The 26,357-nt window shown below is 63.2% G+C and overlaps 1 protein-coding gene across 1 annotated transcript in view; it reads left to right on the top strand.

The window, feature by feature from the left end:
* Positions 1–26,357, top strand: part of PTPRN2 (protein tyrosine phosphatase receptor type N2) — a gene marked incomplete at both ends in the record, with an annotated part of 716,654 nt that overhangs the window by 330,223 nt on the left and 360,074 nt on the right. The window contains one exon of the mRNA XM_080818767.1: positions 3,030–3,109. Coding sequence (XP_080674893.1) covers positions 3,030–3,109 — 80 coding nt within the window. The remainder of the gene's footprint in view (positions 1–3,029; positions 3,110–26,357) is intronic.

Genomic DNA, 26,357 nt, shown 5'->3' with positions numbered 1-26,357 from the left:
GAGACTCTTGCGAGCCCAAGAGGTGATGGGCTGGGTGCCTGGGCCAGGGTTGGGCAGCGCCTGCCCTCCCTGCCTTCTACAGTCCCTGCGATGGCGAAGCCGGCGCTCAGGAGTGCTTTCCGGGTCACGGGCGCGTTCCCAGGTCCGGCGTGTCCCCTGCTGGCCAGGTTTGGTCACGGGCGCGTTCCCAGGTCAGACGTGTCCCTGCTGGCCGGGCTGGGTCACGGGCACGTTCCCAGGTCCGACGTGTCCCTGCTGGCCGGGTTGGGTCACACAGCATCTCTCGCTGGCTCCACAGGGCACGGCGGCGGATGAGCTGTAGGCTTCTCTGTGACCCGGCAAGCAAGGAACTAGGAAGGCCTGCAGTGTCTTTAGAGAAAACGCTGGGCACCTGAGGGAGGAGTCCATCTGCCTGTGAGTTCTTGGATGTTTAGATTCAGTGAGAAACGTTACAAAACCACACAGAGACCAGAAGTCCTGGTGCCCTTTCGACGGCAGGTGAAGCCTGTTGTGTTAACGAGGACCTCCTCTCGGCGTGGAGGACAGCGGCACGCCGTGTCACGACTCCGTCCCAGCCGTGACTCTGCCGCCCGCTGCGTGTGTGCGGCGCTGGCAAACAGCCTATACGCCCTCCCTGAGCCGGCTGCCCTCGGGAAGCCGTGGACATCCTGCAGGACCATCAGCGTGCTGCGTGCCACGTGCTCCTGGCCCCGCCCAAGGTCCACTTTGGGGAGGGTCCGCTGTGGTCAGAGTGCGAGTGGTGGGGTCAGCCCGAGAGAGACCCTGAGAGGCGGTAGAGCCAGGGGTGTGAGCGGCAGGAAAACCCACCTGTGTGAGGTAGAGACAGCCATCGCTCTGGGGACAGAGCCTCCAGCAGGAGCGGAAGGGGGGCCGTCCGGCGGGCGGCGTCACACACAGGCCTGCAGAGCCAGCTGGCGCCCTTAGCCTTGGAGGGCAGGGGGCGTGGGCGGGCCTGGAGGGAACCCCTGGGGACGTGTCGGGCCAGGACGTGGCTCCGGGCACAGGCAGCAGGAACCCAGACGGAGGTGAACGTGGTGGCATTTTCAGGGAGTTTCAGCGGAACTTTAGGGCCATGTGGACATTTCTTGTACAAAGAAATGGAACGGGAAGCCCCTGGGCCGTGTGTGGCTGCTGCACAGAGCTGTGGGTGCAGGGCCAGGGGCTGCCTGGAGGAGGTGTCCTCGGGCCTGAGGTGGTGCTGAGGCTTCTGCAGGAAACATCTGACAACGATGGTAGGGTCCGCAGGGACCGGGGATCGAACCCGGCGGGGCCTCGTGCGGCAGCGAGCCCACAGGGAGGTGAGCCTGCACTCCAGGAGACACCAACCAGAGTGGGGACCCCGGGTCCTGTCTGAGCGCCCCAGAGGTCACAAGGCCCAGAGCAGACCCGGCGGAGATCATAGGGCATCCGGGAGCCTCAGCTCGGCTCTGCGTGGACGACTGGGGGAGGCGGGGGCACGAGCAGGGACGTGGGGAGAGGCAGGGCAGTTCACCCCGGCTGGGTTCTCCCAGGTGTCGGGGGTCCTCTCCCTCTTCACGTGGCTCTCGCTGACCGCGGCCTTGCTTTTTGCTCGTCCCCGGGCTTACGTACTGCTCCCGGCACCTTTCTCGCTCTCGGCGCCTTTACAAACAGCTCCCGCGAGCGCTGAGACGGTGGTAGACCAGGTGGGAGGACTGGCCCTCGGGGTGGGGCCGGGTTAGGACCGCGGGCAGCTGGCATCCTGCAGGGCGGGTGGGCAACTTGAGAGAGGGCGGGCGGGTGGCCGTCCCTGGGGGGCGACTGCGGACGGCCCAGCCGTCCCGAGTTTCCTCGGCGCTGGAATGTAGCAGGTGCACACGCTAGGCGACGTCCCCGCCCGCACAGGAGGGGTCCAACAGGTGACCCACGGTGGTTCTGCTCTCGGCGTTGAATCCGTGCGTCGTGATAAGGTCCTGGGCCGAGGGACGACGATGGGAGGCAAGCCTGCTGCAGATAACGGCGGGAGCCCCCAGTGACCGCCGGGAAGGGCGTCTCTCCAGCCTGCGGCACCCGGTTCCTCTGGGACCCGAGAGGCACAGCAGCATCCGTGCGGGGGGGCAAGGACACAGCCCTCCCTGCGAGCTGCGTGGCGTTCTGTGCCCTCTGTGGCGCCGGCTCCGGACTGTGCACCTTGTGCGCAGGAGGGAGAGGGAGAAACTAATGGGGGGTGGCTCTTTCCGCGGGGAGTCCCGGCAGCAGGAGCCGGGGCCGAGCAGCTAGGAGACGAGCCCTCCCCCTCCTGCCCTCCCCCTCCTCCTGTCCCTCTTCCCTGTCCCCCTGCTCCCTCCGCTCCCCCTCCCTCTTCTCCCCTCCCGCTTTCCCGCTTTCCCATCCAGTTCCTTCTCCCCTGTCCCCACCCCCATCTTAGTCTCCTCTCCCCCTGCTGTCCCCCTTCCCTGTCACCCTCCCTCCCTGATCTCCCCTCCCCCTCCCCCCTCCTCCCTCCTCCTTCCCTCTCCTCTTTAGATGAATAAAATTATTTAAGAAGTGATGTATTTTTTCAAATTTATATTTAACGTAGTATTTAAAAAGCTTTGAAAATTTTAATCGTTCCTGTCTGGCAATTCCCCGCTAGTTATTTTCATACTAAATAGTTTTTAGTGAGTTTGGTAAGTTTTTTAAATGGTTCCTGTCAAGAGCGGTTTCAAAATACCGTCTCTTCTCTTTCTGCCTTGATTCCTGGTGCCCCCGTAGGAGCCAAATGCTAAACTCCGTCTCCCTGACAGTTTCCTTTGCGAGCACCTCCACTCGTCCTTGTTGGTGGGTTGGGGTCGATTGGACTCGTTGCACGCACTGCGGCTCAGCCCCGAGAGCACAGCGGGTTGGTGGGATGACCGACCGAGGGGCGAAGTCCGCCGAGGGCCGGAGGTCCCCCCCGCCACGGGCAGCGGCCTCACACGCGTTCTAAGCATGTCCGTGTTTTCCGCGTGGCCGCAGAGCAGCCGCTCGGTGTGCTGGGGCGGTTCTGAGCTCTCTCTCGTCTCTTCCAGTGTCCTGGGACCGGCCGTGACCTTCAGAGTGAGCGCCAGTGTCCGGAACCTGACGGCCGCGGACGTGGTGCAGGCTACAGGTAAGGCCGTGCCAACACAGCCCCGCGTGGACACACACACACCGGGTGGAGGAGAGGCACAGTCTCCCCAGCACCCCAACATCTAACGGGAAGACGGGGCAGCCGGGGCGGCGGGCACGGCTGAGGCCTCGTGGTCGCCACGTGGCCCGCCCACGGCCGGCGGAGGACGGGGATCACACGGCTCCCTCGGAGACAGAGGCTCGTGCCCGGCGAGCAAGGGTCTCGGGTCTGCGGCAGCCCCCGGCCCCGAGTGGACAGAATGACCACCTGTTGCTCCTGGTGTCCCCGGCGTCCTGGGCAGTGTGTGCTTCTGTCTGTCAGAGACCAAGACTGTGCCAGAGGGAGCGTTTAACAAAAACAGGGACTTCGTCACAGCTCTGGTTTTAGAGCCCCGGTTACTCCCGCCTGGCTGGAGCCCCGGGAGCCGTCTCCCTGCCGGCGTTGTGTGCCCCGGGTGGGGTGGCTCCGGCACTCAGCCCCCAGATCAGCCGCTGGTCTCCCATTTTTGTTGTTGCTCAGCGTTGCCCGTAGGATATCGTGGCACCAGTAGTAACTCTTCCTGGGAAAGTGATGATTCCAGGGGCCAGTAATTTTGGTTACGGGTGAATTCCTTGCAATGTTGTACCTCCAGCAGGCTGACCTGTTTCCGCTCGGAGGAGAGCCCTGGGCTTCGCTTCGGTGCCCTGCATCATGGTAAGGCCAGAGAGCCTGGTGTAACTGGGCAAGGCTGGGCGGTGTCGTCCCCCAGCTCGGAGGCCCCAGCAGGGCCTACAGACTCGGTCACAAGCGCTCTGCCTCTGGAAACAGGACGGGACTGTGTCGGTGGCTCAGACCGCCCGCCTCCCCTCCCGTCTGCTCTTCCGTCCGAGCTGCTCAGCACAAGGGGTTATTGGCCGTATTTAAGCCCCAGTCGGGTACGGGGTTTTTCAGGCAGGAACTGTCGCAGCTGTTCTCCAAGGGGCCGTTCATCCCAGGGCTGGGAAGGCACGTTTTCCAGGTGGGATCGCTGCGGCTTCAGGGTGCGGTAGTGAACGAGTGAGGCGGAGGGCAGCCGTGCCTTGGGGACAGTCTGCACCGCACACTCCCTGACAGTAGCCTTCGTTTCTTTCATTGCTTCCTTGGGAAAACGAGGTCGATTCCCCGAAATCCAGCTTCTTGGGCATTTTAAACGTGTTCGTGTTGTTACCAAAGTGCCGTATGCCAAGGAGGGACTGCTGCCAGGTGGACGCTTGGGTGTCCCAGCCTCACCTTCTGAAGACCTGGCTCTGTGGCACGACGATCTCGTGCTTGAGCTCGCGCGGTGCGAGCCGAGGTTGCTGATGGGCACCACACGGGCACAGTCCCAGAAAATCAGTTCTTTTACGCTGTGAGTCGTTTTAGGCTGTTCTGGATGCACTTGAGCTGCGTAGGAAAAAGAGGATGAAAAGTAACTTCGTGACCGTTAGGGTTCAGTGGTCGCACAGCGGCCCTGCTCCGTGTATGGGGCCATGAGGGCGCTGGTGCCAGGAAGAGACATGAGGTCACCGAGCGTGTTCCGGGAAAGGAACTCTTTGTGGTTTCCTGTTTCCCGGTGACACGGAGGCCTTGTCCCAAGCTACCGAGTGGCCCGGTCGGGGAGGCCCTGCTCGGGGGCGGGGGGGGCCATGGGTGCCCGGCACCTGCTGGGGTCGCTGCCTGCAGACCCTGTCGCTGCGGTGTGCTCCCTCGGGGCCTCCTGGCACCACGCTCGAGGCCCTCGTGGGTTCCCGACTAGTGAAGGGGACACAGGCCACTGATGGGGCTTCAAGGGGCTTTGCTCGCTGACCTCACACACGTGGTACAAAACCTCACGACCAGGCTTGCCGTGAGCACCGTGTTGGTTCTAACCACACGTCCATTGTGCCCGTCCTGACGGCAGCATGCAGCCCCTTCTCCTCGTTGGGAGCCTCTTCCTCGTGTCCCGTGATTCTTTCCTGGACGTCCTGCTGAATGCATGACCTCGGCGTTAACACAAGGCACCAGTGAACGTGGGAGGTAAGTGGGCACTGCACCGCCAGGAGCTTCTGTGTCCCTGGGTGCCGAGAAGCCGCTGGCGGGATGTGTTACTGGTGAGCGTTCCCTGCCCGGGTTCACAGTTGTACCTGCACACGCTGCAGGGTGCCCGCGGCCGGGAGTCTGGTTCCTGTCCGTCTTACTGGCCGCGGCCTCTGATCGAATCGGGCAGAACAGAGAAATCCTTCACTTCCTTGGTACGTTTTTCTTGAGTAGCATGTTTCTAATCAATTTTTGCGTTTCTCCTTTCGGAGAACGCACAGTAGCGTCATCTTTTAGAAAGCATGCTTGCCGTCCCCTCTGCACCTGCCCACGCCCCAAACCCGGGCTCCCGCAGCTCACTGGGGGAGCGCCCTAGTATGCGGCCCTGCCCCCGAGATCACCTGTTCCGGCGCGGACCGCCCTCTCCCGGTGCCCGGGCGCTGGGTTTTCGGGGCCGGGCTTCTGCCGGGTGGCAGCTCGACTTATTCGCTGACCGTGTCGCTGCTGATTGGCTGTATTGGCCGCGGTCTCCCTCCGGCCTTCGGATCAGCCCGCTTACTCTTGTCCAAACGGAGCCTCTAAGACTTGCCCTTTGGGCACCATTCTTCCTTTCATCTTGCTGGGGAGACAGCTCGTGCTATTTCACAAATAGCATCTCCTTATTCAAGGACGTGCTGACGTTCCCTGAGCCCTTGTGGCCGCAGCCTGGCTCCGTCCTCCTTTACCTGCCCGGCGTCTGTAGGAGTTGGCGCGTCTCCTCTCTGCTGTGTTGCTTCCTGCTTGTGGTTTACGCAGAGTCTGCATGCAGGAGAGCGAGGCCATCCCTTCTGGACACCGTCGTGGATGCCCACGCGGGGCTCATTCCTGGACCCCGAGGCCTCAGGGGCGGGTTTCGGGGGTTGGAACGCAGACTGCGGAGTAAGAGGTCGGGACAACTGTGCTCTGTACACACGACGTTTGACCCCAGAGCCCCCGCGACAGGGCGTGCTGCCCGGCCTCCTGGAGTCTGCGTCAGGCGGGCACCGTGTTCATTTCGGGAAGCACAACGGAGCCCAGCCTGGCTCCGTGAGACGAGCCCGTCCGGGACACACACGCGGTCCAGCCGTCCGAGCTGCCGCTCTCGCACGAGCGTCGGTGCTTCCGGCCTCCTCGGGTTCTCTGCCGGGCACGGCACCGCGCAGGCCGTGGGCTGACGTCAGCGCCGCGGGACAGCAGCCTGCCCGCGGAGCCCAGCCGGTCTTTCAGACATGGCCCTGCGCCAGGTCCCTCTCCAGATAAGGCCGTATGGAGTGGCTGGCCTTGGGTGGGTCTTAGCTGGGCTGGAAGGGGAGGGGAGGTTGGTCACAGGAGGGCCGTCTAGGAGGAGGGCCGAGGCACAGAGCCCGCATAGCAGGGACAGAGGGTGGGAACGGGCTGGGAGCTGGAATCCAAAATCAGTCCCAAATCAGGCTTTGCGTGTGGGACTGTGTCTTCGGTGTCTGCACGGAGCTCTCAGGCTTGGCCTTCCTGTGGCTGAGGTGGGAATCAGCTTGCCTTCCCGGGGTCCCCACAGCCACACCTACGGCAGGGATCTGAAACCTGGAGGCCCCCGGTCTCGGCAGGGGGAGGGGAGACCTCGCTGCGGCACGAGTGGCACGCTCCCGCCGTGTGCCGTCCACCCTGGGCCACCCGCTGGGGGACACGCCCCTGGGGCCAGCAACCGTCCAGGGGACTATGTGTGTGTGTCACGGGCCACATGTGGCCCAGAACCTGCTTGTGGTCACTGCTTTCTTGCTCAGGGTGAGACAGGCTTGTGGACCTCGTGTGGAAAGATGTACTTTTTTGTGGAAAAATAAGCAGGGTGCCCTGGATATGTTAGAAAGGGCCCACTTGGTAGGAAAGTTTGTGTTCATGTGTGGGGGAATGAGACACCTGTAAGAAATGAATAGAGTTGGAGAGTCACGAGGTCCCACGCGCTTCCCTGAAATGTAGAGTCAGAGCGTCAGACGCAGGCCGGTGTCGCTCTTGGAGCCCTCACCACCCGGATGGGGAGGCCCCGGCCCGAGTAGCCGGTGGGCTGTGTGGTGAGGGGGCACAGCTGGGGCGCTCCCGACGGTGCAGGGGCTCGCCGACCCACCCATGGCGGGAGGGAGGGCACGGGCTCGTCGGTCGTTTCTGGCCAAGCTGGCCGCTGCCCGCACCCCAGCCTTGCTGAGGGTCCAGTGCGCGGCCCGGGTGCTGGTTCTGCTGTTGGCCTAGTGGCTTCGGACAGGTGCCAGGTGGACGGGTCGCCAGGCGGACGGGTCGCCAGGCGTGGCCGGCCTGTAGGGCCCCAGTGGACGGGCAAGGGCCTGCCCCGAGGTCAGTAGGGAGTGTGCGGGCAGTGGACGGCACGGGAGGGCGAGGCGGCTGCCTCAGCATCCACCAGGCCTGTGGAACACCAGAACAAGGCGCGCGGGAGAAGCTACCCCGGGCGGGGGACAAAGGCGTGGAAGCAAGAGTGGGGGCTACAGGCGTCCCACGCGGGACAGGGTGGCCGGTCGGAGGTCGGAGGCCGGAGATGGTGCGTTCAGCGTGAAGTGGAGCTCAGGACGGTTGCTGCTGAACGAAGACGGCTTGTCCTCCGGTCCCACCGCTCTGTGTCCCGCGTCCATGATGGCTTGTGACGGGAGAGCTGAGCTTGTCTGACGGGACTGAGATGATGCTTCAAAAGCAAAGGGTAGAAAGAGGCCTCGGACCCCTTTGAACATCCTGAGAAACGTTCCATCCTGTGCAGCCCGGAGACCACGAAATCACCCCCTTCGAGGCATCAGTGCGGTTAGCAGTGGAAAGCTCTGTCTCTGGGGCAGACTCAGCTCTGATGTGCTTGGCTGTAACGCGCCTTTCTCACTTTCTCGGGGGCGAGAAGAGCTCTGTCCGGTCAGAGCCGCGGTCCTCGTTCCTGCTGGGTGGAAAGCCAGGGTGGGTTGGGAGGTCTCGTCCGGAACTGACACAGCAGCCCAGCGGCGGGATGCACGGTGGGTACAAAGACGCGGTTCCTGCAACTGAAGAAAATGAGTCTGCCGTCAGCCAGCACACACTGCCTTTTGGGGGACATTCTGCATTTTGGAGATGTCAGGAACTTCATGCGGTGAGGTTTGGGCACACACTCCTCTCCGCACTGCGGCGGGGTGACCTTCGCTTCCGTCTGTCCTCCTGCCGTCTGCGCTGAGCGGGGCGTCTGTGCTGCTCAGCCGCCGGTGGGTGTGGATCGGGGCTCGCTGCGGGGCCAGGGCCGGCTCCCCTCCTGACACCCACCAGCCCACGTGGAGTTGGGATGAGCCCGGAGTCTGGAGTCCTGCATGAGCACAAGTACATGCGGTCCCCTCCCGTCTAGATGCACCAGCACACGTCGCCCATCAGATGCCAAGGAGGCAAGGGGACAAACCGTAGGACAGGACTCAGAAACGAGGCTGCTGGGGTCGGAGTGCAGTGGACACAGTTGTGGGGTCTGGAGCTCAAGGGCCCGGGGTCGGGGGTGGGCGCCCCGGGGAGCAACCCGGCATGGACGTGCCAGTGCTCCTGGCCTGAGCCAAGGTCCTGGACAAGTTCCAGGCCAGGCCTGCTTCCCCCCAGGCCGCGGGCTCACATGGGACCTGGGGTAGGAGGGCACGGCGCTGTTGGTGAGGAAGCCACACCCAGGGTCAGCGAGTCCTGTGGCCCCTGACGATCAGTGGATTCTCCTCGTCGGCTCCGTGGTTGAGCCCGGAATCATTCACCTGGTGCCTGCCGGTACCGCCTCGGGCCGGGCGCCGCTCCAGAGCCCAGATGCTGTCCAAGCCAGTGAGACACCAGCCCGCGGGGGACATACCGTGGCATCGCAGAGTGTCGCCAGGCCGAGTGTCGCAGGCGGCACTGCGGCCGGCACAGCGCATACCTGACCTGGTACTGCAGGACGCGGCGCAGCGGAGGTGCGGTAACGTGCCGTGTGCGTGGACGGAAACCGCCCCTTGTCTGTGACCTGCACCATTGCCCTCAGTAGCCCGTGCTCTGAAGAGACAGCGGCTGAGCGGGCGGGCGCGGGAGCTGTCCGCAGCCGCGCTCTGACAGGGCCCGGCGACCTTGCAGCAGACCCCGGGGCGTGAGGCAGCCCGCCGTCCGAGCCGGGGAGGGTGCGAGGGGACGGGCGTGTGCCGGGGCTGCCTGGAGGGCAGCGACGGTGAGGCTGGCCCCCGGCGGGCCGGTGTGGCCCGTGAGGCAGGTGGACGGAGGTTTCGACGGCCCCGGAATGAGGGCCTGGTGGCCGCTGCCTCCCAGAGCCGCGGAGGGTGACGGGAAAGGAAGGGCGCTGGCCCCGTCTGTCCACGGTCGACAGCCAGGTGAGTGCCCCTGGCGTGTGACGCGTGTCTGCTGGGTGCAGGGCAGCGTGCGGAGCCGTGCTAGTCGGCCCAGCTGGGGTAGACTCCGGAGCCGTGTTTCTGTAGTTAGAACCCGTGCAGGCCAGGGCTCATCGTGGCCTCACCCGAGCGTAATGAGTCGATGCCACGGGGGGTGTCGTGTGTGCTAACTGACTGGGTTACCGGTGTGCGGGTGCATGCACGGTGCTCGGGGCGCAGTGGGGTTGGCGTGTCGACTGGACACCAGAACCCGTGTCATATCACCGTCGCCGTTCCCCGTGCTGCTAGACTGAGGGAGGCCGCGTGGGACGGACGCCTCCACGGAGGGGCAGGTCTCCCTCCTGCTGCTGACAGCGTCAGTCACTCTGTGCTCCCTGGGACCCCAGGGGTCACCGGGGCTCCTGGTCCGCATCCTGCCATCCCTCAGGCTTCCGTGGGCTCAGCGGCTTCTGTTGGGGGCTGGACAGGAGCCGGAGCCCCACACCTTCGGCGCCTGCGGGAGGGGCCTAGACCGCCTGCCAGGTGGCCTCCTGTCTGCTCCGGCCGCGTGTAAGACGTACCTGGTGGGGGCGTTCCGAGGCTGGAGGGTCGGCTGCGCTGTGCGGGCCACGGGCCCCGAGCTGTCCATCTCGCTCCGCTGCCTGACCGCGCTGCTGACCGCATGTTGCCGAGTCCGTCCTTGGTCTCGCACGGCAGGCAGAATCGCCTCGTTTCTTCGGCAGGCGGGCGGCACGTGGGCACCAGTGTCTCGTGTGGACCGCTGTGGTGGAATTAGTGCTTTCTCCTGCCTGCACAACGGGGCACAGACCCCTCCAAGCGGGATGGACGCGGGGCCAGAGAAGCTGCCTGTCGCCAGGAGTGGGGTCCTGAGGCAAGGTGCCCAGGCGCACGCGGTCACCCCCAGGCTGTGGGGACTTGGAGAGTCCTAACTTCCAGGTCCGTGTCGGTGAGATGGGGAACCTCACCGGTTTCATAGGCTCTGGCAGGTCAGACGGGGCAGCCTTGCCTGCTGACGGCTCCCGGCACGGCCGGTTGCTGCTGCCACCGTTTTCCCGCCATGGGTGTTGGAACCAAGCAGCCGCTCCTGGGACGTGACGGAGGCGTGTCATCGCGGATGAGCACGACTGCCCGTACGTGAGCACTTGATTGCGAGTCTGCCTCATGTGCGCTGTGTGCGGCCAGTCAGCTCTCCGAGCACAGCCCTCTCTCGGTGGCCGATGTCCCACGGTGTCCCCTCACTGCCCGCAGCTCTCCGTGTCCCCCCGAAGAAAACCCTCGTCCAGATCAGCATCTGGGGGAGCCGCGTCGGTGGACCTTTACTTCGAACGGGTGGAGAAGCCGCCAGCGTGGCACGATCTGACACTGCACCGTGTGTCGGCTGCGGAAGCGGCCAGGCCGGCTGGGGGGCAGGGAGGCCACCACCCCGGAGACGGCCGCGTGGGTCTGAGGCGGTGTCGGCTCCCACAGTGTGACGGGGCACGGATGCCCGGGTCCACCCCCAGCCCACAGCTCTGAGAGGCTCCACCCGCAGGAGACGGGGTGCGGGAGAGGGAAAGCGAGGAAAGGGGGCGGCCCGAGCGCCCGGAAGCTGCTCCGGGGGGGTCGGGGAGGAGGTTGTGCGGGTCAAGGTGCCCCTGGAACACGACGTGCGGATCGGGGCTGCTGCAGGCCGGTCGCTGTCGGTTCAGGCGCGCCCCGGCTGGAAGCTCAGGTCGCAGACTGGGCGGCGTGACCGCTCGGGTGGTGTCTGTCTCCCGGCCGCGTAGGTTTCCCACGTCTTCACATGGAACTGTTAGCTCACGCCCACGCAGGAGGTGTCTTGGGGCTACAGGAAGCTTGTAAGGACGTCGTTCAAGCCAATCTCCCGGGTGAGGAGACGGGGAGGGGTCTGGGGTGGCCCCCGGACTGCGTGCAGGGAGCGGCTCGTGGGACCTGTCGTCGGGGCACAAGCCTCCCGGCTCAGGTCCGTCAGCCACTCCGCTGGCCTGGGCCTCCCGGCAGGCGGTCTCCGGCACCTGTTCGAAGCCCCTTCCCAGCTGTTCTTTGACAAACCGCAGTCCCCATGGCAACAGGGACAGCTGAGCAGAGGTGGCCCTAGTTCAGGGTGGGCTGCCCGTCCACGCCTGGCCCCAGCACGCCTGCGCCCGAGTCCCTGCGAGTCCCCGCGAGTCCCCGCGAGTCCCCGGCGTGCCCGCACCCGAGGCTTCAGCAGCAGCTGGGTGCCTGGCTTCCTCGTGGCCCCTCCGGGTCCGGTTACTCCCTGCGCAGCCCTCAGTGCCTGTCCCTCAGCGGCTCCCGGTGGGGCGGCAGGAGGGCCTCTTGGTGCAGGGGGCTGTCCCCACCAGCGCACAGGTGCACTCAGCCCCCGGATCGCCCCCGTGTTTGCTTTAGGAGGCTCAGTGATTGATGTGTTCCCTGCACGGCGGGCGTGCGGCGCGCTGGCCCTCCAGCTGTGGTGTCCATCAGCACGTGGCTGCCGCGCAGGGTGCTCGGGCTGGCGGACTGTCACTGGCCGGCCCCTGGGCAGGTCCTGCCGATGCCGGGACTCGGACTCGGGAGAGGACCTCTCGCTAGAAGGGCAGAGGGTCCGGAAGGTGTGAGAGCCCAGAGCTGCCTGGGGCGAGGGGAAACGGGCCCTGGCATTGGGGACCAGCCTGAGTCTATTTGGCACTTGGACGAGAAGCCCTTCGGCCTGAGACGCGTCACTGACCCATCGTGCCGGCCAGCACCCCCGCAGAGGCCGGCCCCGTGCCCTTAGGGCATGTTCCCGTCCATCAGCCACCTCATCTTCTTGCCTGGGGTGCTCGCCTCTGAGGGCTCTTTCTTGAAAACGAACCTGCGAGTGGACCCAGCAAAGCCGGCACCCACGTTGGCCCTGGGACACCTCCCCACAGGAAGACATGGTGACGTGCAGCAGGGCACCTTTCCCTCCTGTGACGGGCACGGAGGTCGTGGGCCATCAGCGGGTCAGCCATGGGGACAGAACGGGCTCAGCTGGGGGACGTGGGACCCCTCCACGGCGGAGGTATCCAGTGGAGCTGAGGGCCGTGCGGCTTCTTTACCTCAGCCCCGTGCCTCCGCGCTGGGTGTTTGGCTGTAGGGCACCCTCCGGTGTGAGTTGGGGAGAGCCCGTTCCAGGGCCCTCGGCTCCGGCTGCTCTCCCGTGACTGTGACGGCTGGGAGGGAGGACCGTGAAGGACGGGGGCAGGCGTCCAGGGCCCGGGTCCCGGTCCCTATTCTGCTCTCCTGCTCTGAGACTTTGGACGGTCGTTGGGTCTTGGCAAGCTCTGGGCTTCTTCGTCAGATACGGGGCCAGCAATTACACAGTGGGGTTGCGACAGCCGCAAACAAGGTAGGACGGATTTGGTGGGAAACGAGATTCAAGCTGAGGGGATTGTTAGTTGCTGTTGTCTTTGTGTGGCTGGACTGCATGGAGGCAGAGACATTGTACCCACGGGTGGTGACACAGTGTCATCCAGGGGCGTTCTCCTTTTGGCCAGGAGCCGACAGCGGTGTCTCGTGGCATTGGACGGTCACGGCATACTGTGTAAAGAACGTGGCAGCGTGGTGACCGGGTCCTACGTCCCGGTGGTGCACCAGAACATGCAACCGCAGCTCTTCCTGCCGCAGGGGACGCGTGGGCCGCCGTGGCTCTCTGGACGTCTACATGAGGGTGGGGAGAAGGAAGGGAGCCCGGGCGGCTGACGGTCACCGGGGGCCAGCAGTGGCTCACGGCGTTCACATCACAGGAGGGCAGCATGGGAGGGAGGCCCCACCTCGGTGGCGGCACCTCCCCCTGCGTGGACGCGCCCAGTACGGTGCTGCCTGCTGCACGTAAACACAGTTTGCGCCGGGTCAGCACAGTCATCCAAAGCCCAGGAGAGCAAACAGGAAAGCACAGAAGACAATCTTCAGCAGGTGTGTTGCTATGACCCCTCTTGGGCCCGAAACGGTGCATCGGGAAGCCTCGCCGACCTCACAACCACGCCGACGTCGCCAGGGAACCCGGCTCAGCTGACACTTGCTGGAGGAGACCGTATAGGATGAAGCTGGGTTTGACCCGGTTGGGAGGTGGTGGCTGGAGCTGAGCCTTCACGGCCGAGAGTCCCCACGTCCCGAGTTTCTTGACTTTTGGACCCTTTCCTCCCGAGCCCAGCCGTCGCTGCCCAACAGACGCTTTCCCGCGGGGGTGGGGTTTCCCTTCTCTGGGCCAGAGAGCTGGCAGCAGAGACGCCCTGTGCTGGGCTTCCGATGGCCCTGGGGACCTGGGCCGAGGGGCGGGCCTGCATGGACAGCACCGGAGCAGCCCGTGGGCCCCCGCCCCACCAGGACCGTCGCCTCCCTGCTCTCTTGGTCCCCAGCATTGCAGGGGAAGGCAGGGGAGCCAGAGCCCAGGGCCGCTGCTGCGCAGAGGCCTTCTGTCCAGCAGAGCCCTGCCGGCATCGCCCCTGCCGGCACCACCCCTGCCCATACCTCTGCACACCGGCTGCCTGCCCCGTTCTGCCCTCACACCTAAGCCCTGTCTCTCCTCCCACTTCTGGGGAGAGATTAGAGCGCCGATGCTGGCGGCTCTTCAGGGCTCCAGCCCTCGCCCAGCGCCGGTCTGTCCCTGCCCCGTGAGCCACGCCCTGCCTCACCCCTTCCCAGGGGCGGCCAGCTGCGGCCCTCAGCCCCCTGGTCTCCTGGCCCTCAGCTGCGTCATCTGCTCTGTGGTTGCCTCAGCTCTCGGCTGTGGCTTTTTCCAGAGAACATTTGCTGACCCCAGTTCCACGACACGGGTTCTCGGGGTCCCAGCTTGTTACCCAGTAGTGCTCCGCGCTCTGGAGTGGGGCCCAGCGGGGGTCAGGCCCTCCCGCCTGGCGGGGTCAACGTCTGCCATCCCCACCGCCGTGCACAGACAACCCTGGAGACAGAGCCACGTCTCACACGTCGTTAGACCTGCCCGCCCAGCCTGGCTCTCTGCCCACGGCACGGAACGCCGTCCGTGTTTGGGTTTGGTGCAGCAGCGATGTGGAGAGAAGAAAAACGTGCATTTGCACTGCTTTTCCCTGGTTTCGTGAGACTCCCCAAATGGAGGTCTTAACTGAAAAGCAAGTTGATGGCATTTTCGTCTGTGGAGATAAAACCTCATCCTGACCCTACCTGCCCCTGTAACACCCCCCAGACTTCCGACCCTGCACCGGCACCGGCAGCCGCCCGCTTCTCTGTGGGCTGCAGGGAGAGGAGCTCCAGGACAGAGGGAAGTGCGGCCTGACTCCCTCTAATTTGTGATTCTGGTCCGGGACGATGGCTGCTCACCCCGTAACGCTCTAGTGCGTGGAGACGGAGAACGGGCTGGAAGTCGGCTCAGTCTCTGCTGCTTGCCCACCGGCCTCGGACCCGAAAGCACTCCGTTTCAGGGCTGTGGGTCCGTGGTCGCCAGGCTGCCCCAGGGGTCTGCCGGGTCCTGGGGCTATGCCCAGATGGGGCAGGACCTCCAGGAGGGCCGGTCACGTGAGGCTGGGACAACTCAAGGGAACTGTTTCCAGAAGTAATCCTGACTTTGACATTTTATGAGAGAAAATCATTCTTGGTGTCGGGACAGCGTTTTGTGGACGTCCCATGATGCCCACTTACAACTGGTCTGCCTGCTCACTGAAGGGTCGGGAGCCATTCAGAGGTGCCTCCGAAGGCAGAAGCACCGTGTGCGGGTGCTAGATGAGCCCCAGGGGGACACTGGCCCTGCGTCGGGGACATCTCTGCACCCTGGAGCCAGAGACTCAGCCGCTCACGGAGGGCAGCCCGAGCAAGAGGTGCACCTGCCGTGGGCGCTTGCCCACTGCCTGCGGTGCCGGAGCGCAGCCCTCTGCCGCTGAGTCCATCTGCAGCGGACCTTCCTGACCACTGCCTGCTTGCAGACGGGCGGACGGCTCTGTCCGGCGGTCCTTGGAGAAGGTAAATGGAAGCACGAGTTGATGTCGGAAGGGGCTTTGAACGCAGAATGTCCTGTAGCCCCACAGGGGAAATCGGGGCCTGCCTTGGGTTAGAGAGTGAGCGGTCTCCATCCCAGACGGGGTTACCCTACCAGCCCGGCTGCGCATGCCCCCTCGTCTCTCTTTTAAGGAACCTGTTCAAGAACCAAACACCCATGTGATTTTCTTATTCTGAAAGAGTACAGAGAGGGACAGGAACATTCTCATGCTCCAGGGTGATTTCTGTGTTAAATATGCCATCTATCATCTCTTAATAGAAGTCACATTTCTTTTATCTGTAATTAAATCTAGAATGTGTAGAATTTTTTGAAGGCCCTCATGGATTTTTGACTTTATTCTAAAAACTGAATGAGTGAAAGAATTTCCAGCTTCCGTTTGGTGAATTGTCCCACTTACAATCCCCTTGCCTTGAAAACATGAACTCTCAAGCACCCGTGACCTGGCTGGTGGGCGGTGTGGCTGCCCTCACCCTCCCTCCAGCCTGGCACAGCCCTGGCTGGCTCTCTGTCCTCCCCGGCCCCATGGCCCCCAGCCTCCGGGCCCCTGCTGTGCTGAGCTGACACATACCTTGCACCCAAGAACTGTGGGCGCCGGAGGCCTGTGAGCCCAGGGCTGGTTCGAGTCATCATTCCTGCCGGTGGGCCCTCTGTAGACGGTTCTGGGGCTCCACCATGACCTCCTGTCCTTGGTTCTGTGATGGAGAAATGCTTGTGGGAACACACCTGCGGCTGACTAGGGTGATTCTCCTGGTCTTCCATCCAGAAGACCCCATCCTGGCTCTTGGGGCTGGAGGCAGGATAGAGGCTGGTGCCCTGTGGAACCGTGGACTCTGCCACTAGAGGGTAGGAATGGCCTACCTGCCGTGCATTCCTTTTCACCCAGGCTGCCAGGAGGCTCGTTCCTATACTGTGGGCCCCTCAGGAGCATCTCTCCCCCAGGAGGATGTGTCAGGTGGTACCGTGTCCTCTGTCACATCCTGTCCTGTGCCTGTCATGCGGACCCTGTCATCCGTCACACCGTGTTGTATCCTGTCCCTGCTCCCCTTCCCTCCCAGTGCTTTCTACTCTAGCCCCTGCTCTTGGTGAAGCAAAGTCTCTGTGTCACCACATGTGAGTTCCTGGGTGAGCTGCTCTGTGCCCCCATCTCCACTCTGTGACCCCGTGTTCTCAGGGACACCAGATAACCGGATGGGTCTGTGATACATTTATGTGTAGTGTACAGAGAGCGGATGAAAGTTCCCTTCCAGCACAAGTTGGGGGACAGTGTGATTGAGCCGGTGGTCCATCTGGTCATCAGGAGAGTGGGCCTTTCTCTTCCAACCCCTACCAGCAGCAAGTGTCCCAATGTCCCTCACAGATGAACTTCCAGAAGTGGCTCAAATCAAGAATTCCAGGTCATGTAGAAGAAGACAGGACACTGAAAATGAACAGGGGTTGTTCCTAGAAAGACGAAGCCATTGGCACCCTTCAAATACAGTGTCTCTCTCAGTGTAGACAGTTCTGTCTGTGTAGACCGCGCGCTCTCTCTGTGGATGGTGCTCTCTCTGTGTAGACAGGTAACTCTCTGTGTGGACGGCTCTCTCTGTGTAGACAGCGAGCTCTCTGTGTAGACGGCTCTCTCTCTGATGCTTTACAGACAGAAGCGTGGTGTTCGTTCATCCTGAGACAGTCCTGGCAGTACCAGTCACCATGGATTAGTGCCTTCCTGCCCCCTGGTCCTCCAGAAGGTGCTGTCTCCTCCCTCTCCTGGAGCACAGAGGTGTAGGGCCACTAGGCCCGGACAGGAGCGCACAAGGCCACGTTAAGGCAGAGGCCCCCACTCCTGCCCTTCCAGGTCTGCTGGGCCTCTTGCCCTGTGGTTGGGGAGGGAGCATGGGAGGGGATGAGGACGCGAACCACTGGCAGGTGCTGGGCCCACGCCGTCCTGTTGGGGTGCAGGGAGCGTGGGGGAGCTTGGTCGGGAGCACCCACTGCTTGTTCCTGTGAGTCCGGGGCAGAAGGAGGACGGAGCCCATTGCCTGTGGTCCCACCACTGCCCCCAGCCCGTGGCCTCAGCTTCTCAGCTTTCTTTCAGGAACCTTGTCTGGTCACTGGGATGGCCCGGGCTCAGGTGCCTGGGCTCCGAGCTCTCCACGTGTCTTCAGATTGGGTGTGAGGTGAGCCAGGTTAAACTGAACTTTCTCTGCGCGTCTGGCTGTTTTCCACTGGACTGTGCAGAACTGACCCCATGTTCTACCTTCCTGCGCTGTGAGGGGGCTCGCGCTCTGCTTGGATGCAGGGGCCTGCCTGTGGCCGGCGTGCACACACATTTGCAATGCCACTGTCCCCGGAGACACTGCCTGTCGGTGGTCCTGGGAATGCAGAGCACAGGGACTGAGACACAGGAGCTGCTCCCAAGGGCCCGGCGTGTGCGCCCAGAGCTGCAGGTGCGGCACGTCGGGCTGCGGTGAACAGTGGCCCGCAGGGAATCCGCACAGACGGGGCACTCGTTCGCGGAGGGCGGCAGGTGGAGTGTGTTTTAGGTTTGTGCCTAACCCGCCCCAGAGGGCCTGCAGGGTCTTAGCCTGAGCAGCGGAGCTGAGTGTGCATGTGTGCAGATGTGTGGGCGTGTGTGTGGTACATGGACAGGTGTGCAAGCGTGTTTGATGTGTGCTTGTGCGTGAATGTATGTCACGTGTCTATACAGGTGTGTGGTGTGTATGTGATGTGTTTAATGTGTCTTGTGTGTATAGGTAAGTGCGTGTAGTGTGTGTGTGTGGGTGGTGTGTGCAGTCACGTGTGTGTGTGCGTGTGCTGGGTGTATGTGTGTGCAGGTGTGCGTGGTGCATGTCCGAGGATGCAGATCAGCTGTTAGCTAACTAGGTGCTAAGTGACGTTGTGCTGACCCTGGGAGCAGCCTGGGTGCCCCCGTCCCTGACAGGTCGCAACAGTGCCTGAGGAGGCAGCGGCCTCCGTCTGCGCGTCATGCTGCGTCCTGGCACCAAGGAACCTGTGGCCGTGGCCCAGGCTGAGTCAGGTGGCGACTCTGATCCCTATTCTGGTTCTCCTAGAGTGTCTTTCGGAAACCCCACTTTCCCCATGCACAAGGTCGGGTCAGCACCCCTCCCTGGAAGGGTGAGGTTGCCGTTGCTCCCGGGCTGCTCTGGTGCTGGAAACCGGTTCAGGGCCTGAATTTCCGCAGCTGGACCAGGCGCTCAGGCTCTGTGGACTCTGGCTTTCTCGCTGAAGCAGGGACGGTGTTCTGGGTGTTTCTGAGCTCACGGTTGCTGCACGAAGGGCCACATCCCTGGCTCTTTGGCACTTGCTGTGGTCCAGCAGTTGGACACTTCCTGGGAGCAGACAGGCCTGCCCCGTTAGCCACTTGCACTCAGAGAGGCTCGGGTGACGGTGACTTCAGTGTTTCAGTGGGAGAACAGCCTCTTTCGGACACGGTGCCGGGTCCTTCCCGCACTGCCCCAAGCAGCCCTGGGTGTTTGTGGCTAGAGGTCACGGTGCCGGTGAGGAAGGAGCCCTTGGCCACAGTGCCGTCCACCACTCTTCTAACCATATGCAGTGGCTCCGACCACAGAAACCTCCCCTCCACGGCTTTCTCTGGGTCCACAGCCAAAACGTTCTCTGGAAACCGCAGATGGGGGCTGTGAGCTCCCACTGTGGCATGGCAGCCGTGGCGTGGTCGGCCCTCCCCTTGAAATGGCTTCAGACTGGAGGAGATTAGCTCCGTGGGCCGCCTCTCTGCACAGGCTCACACGTGGCAGCCCACTCCCACAGGACACGAGGTGGCCACAGTGAGTGTGTGGAGAGCCACCCTTGGCTTCGTCCCGTGGTGACTCAGGTCCCCCCTTGTTTCTCAGCATCTCGGTAACTGTGCGTGAGCCGTGGCAGAGGCGGGTGCACGTCTCTAAGCGGAGCTGGGGGCTGGTTCTGTCCTTTCACTTTGCGATGTGGCTGTAGTCGGGCACGGCGGCCTGTCCCGGCTTAGGCGAGCCCGTGTCAGCTCACGCTGCACGGATGTGGGCTTTGTCCCCCAGTGACGTCAGGAACGTTGGGGCCACAGAGGCCATGAGGCGGTGTGGTTTAGAAGCACGAGGCTGGAGCACAGGTCCCAGTGTCCCTTCGTCGCAAGGCTGACACAGCCTCTCCCCACGCCGCTCACACGGATGTGATGGTGATGCTCGTGCCATGTCCAGCAGCTGGGCTCGCGGGAGTGACCACTGGGGTTACTGCCTGTTGTGGATGGAATGCTGTCCCCAGAGCCATGTCCAGGTCCCAACCCCAGGACTAGAGACACCGCCGTATTTGGAAAGAAGGACTCTGTAGATGTCCACATCAAGGTGGGTCGTACGGGCTTGGGGTGGGTCCTGGTCATGGAGAGGGAGCTGCCACGTGAGGACAGGGACGCACGGGCTAAGCCTGCATCACGAGGGGGCAGAGAAGGGGGAAGGCTGGCCGGCAGACTCCAGGAGCCACGCGGCAGGAGGGTCCCCCCGAGCTCCCGAGGGAGCGTAGCCCGGCGCACGCGCGTTGCGGGAGTGTGTGTGTCCGGAGCCGCGCGGGCTGTGTGCTCGCTGAGACCATCCGCAGCAACAATGGCTCCCGGATGAGCACGGCCAGCCTGAAGCAGAGAAGCAGAGCCGCCCAGCACAGTGGGTTGTGGCCTCATCCCTGTAACCGGCTCCTGGTTGGTTATTGAGAAAACCCTGACGTGCCGCGCCATAGGTTTGCAAGACTGAAGCTTTCTGCTGAGAAAGGCTCACTGCTTAGTTGTGGACGAGGCCAGCGGGGCCCACGGGAGCCGTAGGAGACCTTGGGGCATGTCCTGCCCACAAGGAGCGGGACCACAGCCCCTCCGCGGGCCGCCAGAGAGACGTCCGTCTGCCCTGCCCGGCACTGCTCCCACGTCAGCTGAGCTCGGCGTTGGGGTTTCCTGCCGTCGGTCACAGGGAGCGCTCACACGTGTACTAACTTGGCAGGGATGCCGCGTGGACAGAAGTCTCCCCGAGCTGCCCGGTCAGGGGTACCGAGCAGGGCGGGCCGCGTGTCGGTTCATAGGCAGCATGGCTGGGACGAGCCCCAGACCCCACCTCCGCCCCAGGTCCGCTCTGCTGCACCACGGTGACTGCCCTTGGCAGCTGCCTTTCTTGTCTGGCCTCCATTTTCAACACCACTCTTCCCGGAACTCCAGAGAGCGGGGAAGGGGTGACCCGCTGGCTCTGGCTGCACCACGTCGAGCCTGGAGCCTGGCCGCCGTCACCGTGTGGGGCCGGGCAGGGAAACCCTCCCGCTCATCTCTTTCTCGTGCCCCGGGCACGCGCACGGGCAGCAGGACTCCCGAGGTGTGGGAACCGTGAAGCTACTGCAGGCCTGGCCTGGTCCGTGCTGCTGTGTGGTCTTGGGCAAGTGACAGCCACTCTGGGCCGCAGGGCGAGTGAGAAGCCGGCCTCCGGGACGCGTGAGAAGTGAGTGAATGAGGAGTCGGGGGCTCGGTGCCAGGCCCCATGGCCGTGAGAATGTGGAACCTGGCTACTGCTGTCACCCCATCCCCGGCCACCCTGCCCCCTCCTGGGCCCTGTCCGTCCCCTCAGCAGATGTTTACTGAGCCCCCGCTTTGGGACAGACGTCGTGTGAGCTGCAGGCAACCTGCCACCTGCCGGGCCTGCCCTTCTGGGCCCAGGGTCTCGGGGATGTCCATGCGCGCACGCGTGTAACGAGCAGGGGTGGGGGGCAGGGCAGGCCTGGGACCCAGTGAGGGATGCGGGAACACACCGTCGACAGCACAAAGGCCGTGCCCAGCGGGAGGGGTGCGGGCACCGTGCAGCTGCACTATAGCCTGGGGGACGGACGCAGCAGGAGGGTCCGTGACTGTTTCTTGTTCTTCACCAAAGTTAGGAGCTACAGCGGCGAACGGGGGGCAGTGGCGGCAATTCCTGTGCCCACAGGCACCAGCGGGAGCAGACGGACCCCGGCTAGAGCCCGCTGCGAGGTGGTGGGCACGGAGAGGGTCTCCGGGGAGGCAGCCGTCCCGTCGTGGCCACTGCGTCCGTCTGTGGCTTGCCTTTGCTTGTGTGGTTTACGAACTGTAAGGATGCTCCGTGTCAGATACGTGTGCCATTCCTGACTGTCGAGCTGGCACTCAGCAGAGGCCTGTGACCCCAGCGTCTTTCCCAGCAGACACTCCTGTCCCTGGTTCTGTGCAAGTCAGGCAAGTGCCCTTCTCTTCACTTGAGAAAACACTGACCTGTGAACAATTCGAGGGGAAACTCCGTGATGATCCAGGCGTGTTAGTGAAGTGACAACCGCCCGCTGAATTCTCGGTTCGATCACAATCGGGCACACTGAGAGCCCCTTCACATTACAAATACAGCGGGCAGAGTACAAGCGGGTGAGCAGGGTCACCGCAGAATCGGGCACGCAGGAGGCCCATGAGGCAGAACCTTCCCCAGGAGGAGGTAGCTGTGTGAGAACTGACCTGAGATTCGGCCAGTAAAGGGTTAGTTGGAAATGTCCCCTAGCTGACCCCAGAGACCCTTAGAAGGGTTCAAACACTGACCCAGCCCTGGGCACATGGCAAAAACTTGGTTCTGTTGAAAATGAGCACAAGAGTGACTTACAAAGCGGTTCTTCGAGCGCGCCGTGTGGCTGGATGGTGGACGGGATGAGCACCTGCTTCCCAGGACCCCGGGGCACAGGCGAGGTCCTCTGTCTGGCGGTGGGACAGACATCACGCCGTCACACACTGAAGTGGTGGTTGGTTGGGTGTGACGTGTCTTACAGAGCGTCTGTTAAGGAGACCTCCGGGGGTCTGGGGAGCGTGACTGCCTTCCGGGCTGTGATTAGCAGGTTGAGGGAGCCGACAAAGCCGTGTGGGGTGGGAAGACGTTCCCGCCGAAGCAGGCACGGCCAGAGTGTGGCGCAAAGCGGGTGTTGGAAAGCTGGGCTGGCGGTGGCCATCCTCCGTGGGCAGCCAGAGAGCGGACGGGGTGGAGAAACCAGGGAGAATGAGTGCTGGGCCGTGGGGCTCGGAGCATGAACGCAGGCAGGAGGTGACAGTGATGGGGTTTGGTGATCGATGGGGTGGAGGGGAGGACGGTGAGCGCAAAGTCAGGAACGAGTGGCTACCAGACCCCCGGCTCCGTCCACATGGAGACAAGGAAGCAACGACGGCCCCGTCGGGTGGGGCGGGACGGGGCCGTGGTGTCCGCCGCAGAGCCTGGTCTGGGGCAGAGAGTGTGGAGCCCGGTGCCGCCTGTGGACACACCCGACGGTCCAGGAGGTGTGGGGCCCACCCCACAGCCGGGCCTGCTCGGGGGCCATGGAAGGCATCGGAAGCATTTGCTGGACGAACACTGCATTGTGGAAGAGAATGTGTGTTTGCCCTGGACCGCCCTCCCCTGCGAAGGCAAGTCCGGTGGTGGTTCCTCCTCCCTCCCTTCCGTCGTCCCCCACTCCCGGCGGAGGTGACCCAGTCCCTCTCAGGGTACGGGTCCGTGCTGGCTTCCTTTGTAGGAGCAACGCCCGCCCTGTCATGTGCCCAGGAAAGATCCAGGGGGATGCCTGAGAGCAGCGCCACGTCGTCCATTGTGGCCACCCCCACGTCACGGGTCCCCCGCAGCCGCATTCCGAAGGGAGGCGCACAGGCTTCCACACCGGCTCTGGGGTGTCCCTCGATCTTCCTCGGCCGAAACACTACTCACGCGACCAGAAGCTACGGGCAGCCTTCTGGAACACGCTGTTACGTTTAAACGCTTTTCTCTTACCACATTAATCCGAGCGTCTTGAGCGACTTAGGACAAGATACACTAAGACAGTTTGTTTCCCGCCACGACCTCCTGCTCGTCCCCCACAGAGCTCCCGTGTGCGGCGGCCCCGAGCCCGCCCTGTCCCGCCCTCTCTGCACACATCCCACAGCAGAGCTTCCGCACTGACGCGGCGCCGAGAGGAGAGGCAGGGCCTCCCCGGCTCCCAAGCTCGTCCAGCGGAGCCGCTCTGAGCCCGGGGGCACCTTTCGGTCGGTTCCTCGTGGGGCGTCTGCCCCCGCCGCAAGCTTTTCCAAACTGTCGCTGCTGTGAAGCCCGTCTCACACCCTCGTGCTCTCTGAGATTCCCACACAGGCCACCACACCTCTCCCCAGCCACAAACCCCTGCCTGGGTCAGTTTATGAAAATCACTTCCGCTGGCCTCGTTCGTGGTTGAAAGAGGAACCCGCCCCCAAGACGGTGGCAGCGAAAGGACAGAGCTGGGTTTGTGACGGGTGACGCGCCCCGGGCGTGCTCAGAGGCAGGTGTGGGTGGGGCCGGATGGCAAAGGGGGCAGGGGTGTGAGTCAGGCGGACACAGGGGCGTCTCAGGCCCTCTCGGCCCACACCCTGTGTCCTTGCTGGCAGCAGCCCGGGGAAGTGTGGCCCCACGGGGACATGGTGGCTCGAGAGGGCAGCGTGGCTGGCCGACTGCGCTGCTGCGGCATGTTCCCTGCAGGAGGCCCCTGCGTGTGGCCGAGAAGGGACGACGCCCACCCCCGGGATGACGACGACCCAGACTCCCCCCAGGAAGCATTTCTGGCCGAAAATGTCTGAACCAAATGTCACAAAATTCGTTATTGAGAAAACTGTCGCCCAAATCAACCACAAACCCCAGGGTCGTTGCTTTTAGAGGACTTCAGGGACGCCTTCCCGCCAGCGCCCACCGTCTCGCCTGCACCCTGGTTTTGCTCCCTCCTGAAAAGAATGCCGGAAGCCAGCGAGCAAATGAACGGGCATCAAAAGAGATCGCTTACGATAAGAAAATGTTATGCATAATAAACATTAGCACATGTTTAACAAAAAAATTTCCTCCAGTAGAAGTCATTCCCATGTTAATTCAATCCTGCTGTCTAAGATAATACAATCTCTTTGAAACAGTCTCGGCTTTAGTGCCCAGGGACCTTTCCCGGATCAGAGGCCGAATTTCCGTCACCTGATGAGCTCATCGGATGTGACAGCCCCGGCGCGGACGGGGAGTCTCCTGTCAGGAGCTTTTCGTCAGAGACAAAGAGGCGAACGTCTATATCCGCTCCCCCCCCACGCAGGAGTTACACCAGCTCCTTCCCGGCCTCCGCGTCTACCTGGTAATCCTCGCAAATTCAGACGCGCGCGGTTCTGTTCCGAGCTGGCTTTGCCTGCAAAGCTGCGTGCGGACGCCTGGCAGCCTGATCTGTCTGTTTAAGTTCGGCGTGTTTTGACATGTAAATTTACATGAGGCATATTTAATCAGTCACAATGATATGCTAATTGGATTCATCTGTGAACTGAATAAAAAGCACATTTGGAGAGAAATGAAGTGCACTTATTACCAGCTGAGGCACTTTGTGACCAGCATGGTGCACCATCGAAATGCCAGAGGATGAAGGGGCCAGGTACGCCGTGGGGGAGACACGACGGCCCTCGTGCCAGGGAGCTCTTCTAGTTCCACGCTCTGCGTGTGCGTAGCTACTGCAACGGGCCTATCCTCGTTCTCTTTGGGCCGACCCTCGAGTCCCTCGGGACACCGCACACCAGAGAAGCGGTAAATCCATGAAGAGTGTGTGAGTGTGCACGCGTGAGCACACATGAGTGTGAGCACGGACATGTGTAAGGGTGTGAATGCGTGTGTGTGTGCAGAGGCACGTGTGTGAGCACACCCGAGTGTACAAGCATGCGCGTCTGCATGAGCCTGGGGTGTGCGCAGGTGTACGGCTGTGCAGTCTGAGTGCAGGCGTGTGTGAGTGTGAGCACAGCGTGGACATGTGACGGTGAGTAGAGGCGTATGCGAGTGTGGAGGCATGTGTGACTGTGTGAGCACGCGTGCGTGTGAGCGTGTGGAAGCCTGCAGAGTGCAGGAGTGAGTGAGCCTGGAGTGACGCGTGCAAGCGTGCGAGCTGCTGTGTGAGCGCTCGCGGGTGTGAGTGTGTGTGTGCAGGTGCCAAGGACGGGCTTCCTTCCGGCCAGCCCTGAGTCAGTCACAGCTTAGGGCCTCCGTGGGAGTGGAACTCGGACCGGGCAGTCCGGCGCCCCTCCTGCGTGCTGTCCCGTGGGCGCAGACGCCCGGGCTCCAGGATCTCCACCGGGCTAAGCCTCCGGGTCGGCTGCTGCGGGGCCGGAGTCTGGGGGCTCCCTGCCCCCCCACACCCTCCATGCATGTGGCAGCTGCCCTGGTTCTCTGCTTGGCACACCTCGCCTTCATGGTCTGGAGTCAGAAACCAGCAAAGGGAGGCAAAGCGCGAGCTCGTCTGGGTCCGTGGCCCCCGCGGCCCCACCGGCGTCCCGGGGTGCTTCGGCCCTTCTCGTCACACATTTGCTCATTTGTGCTCTGTGTGTGGCCCAGGCAGTGTCTTCCTGTGTTCTTGTGGTTGGGGACAGACTTGGGAAGTCCGGCAGCCACTCCGCGTGAGGCCGTGGGTGTGAGTGGCCGGTCCAGCGCAGCCGCGTGGGGACAGGGCTGTTCGCAGCCTCCGTGTCTCCGGTGTCCTCCTGTGGGAACCTGACGGGCAGGGGTGGGTAGATTTTCCTCTTCAGGACACAGGCCTGTGGGGAGCCGGGGGGCAGGATCTGCAAGGCAGGGGAAGGGGGGGGTGGTGGACCCGCCCCAGCCCTCGGGGGAGGGTCCCGTCATAGGACGCCCCCCTGGCATGGCAGTGCCGCCTGCGCGTGCGGAAGGCTGGGAACCGCACAGAGAGCCTGCGGCATGTGGCTCGCAGAGCCCTCAGGCGGGAGGAGTCAGGATGGTTGCTGGCAACTTCTGGGTTCTCCGTGAATTACTGGAGGACTTCCTGGAGGCGGCTGACTTGGGCCCTGAGGTCACAGTCGCCACCAACTTGCGGCTGCTGGTTAGGCTGCAAGACGCTGAGCTCAGGAGATGGTAACGAAAATGGCGTCCCCAAGTGCTCATGACTCCTGACT

Source organism: Martes martes, assembly GCF_963455335.1.
Source record: "Martes martes genome assembly, chromosome: 11".
In the NCBI taxonomy this organism is placed as follows: Eukaryota; Metazoa; Chordata; class Mammalia; order Carnivora; family Mustelidae; genus Martes; species Martes martes.
Note: the sequence above shows the minus strand (reverse complement) of the source record. Positions and strands in the feature narration are given on the sequence as shown.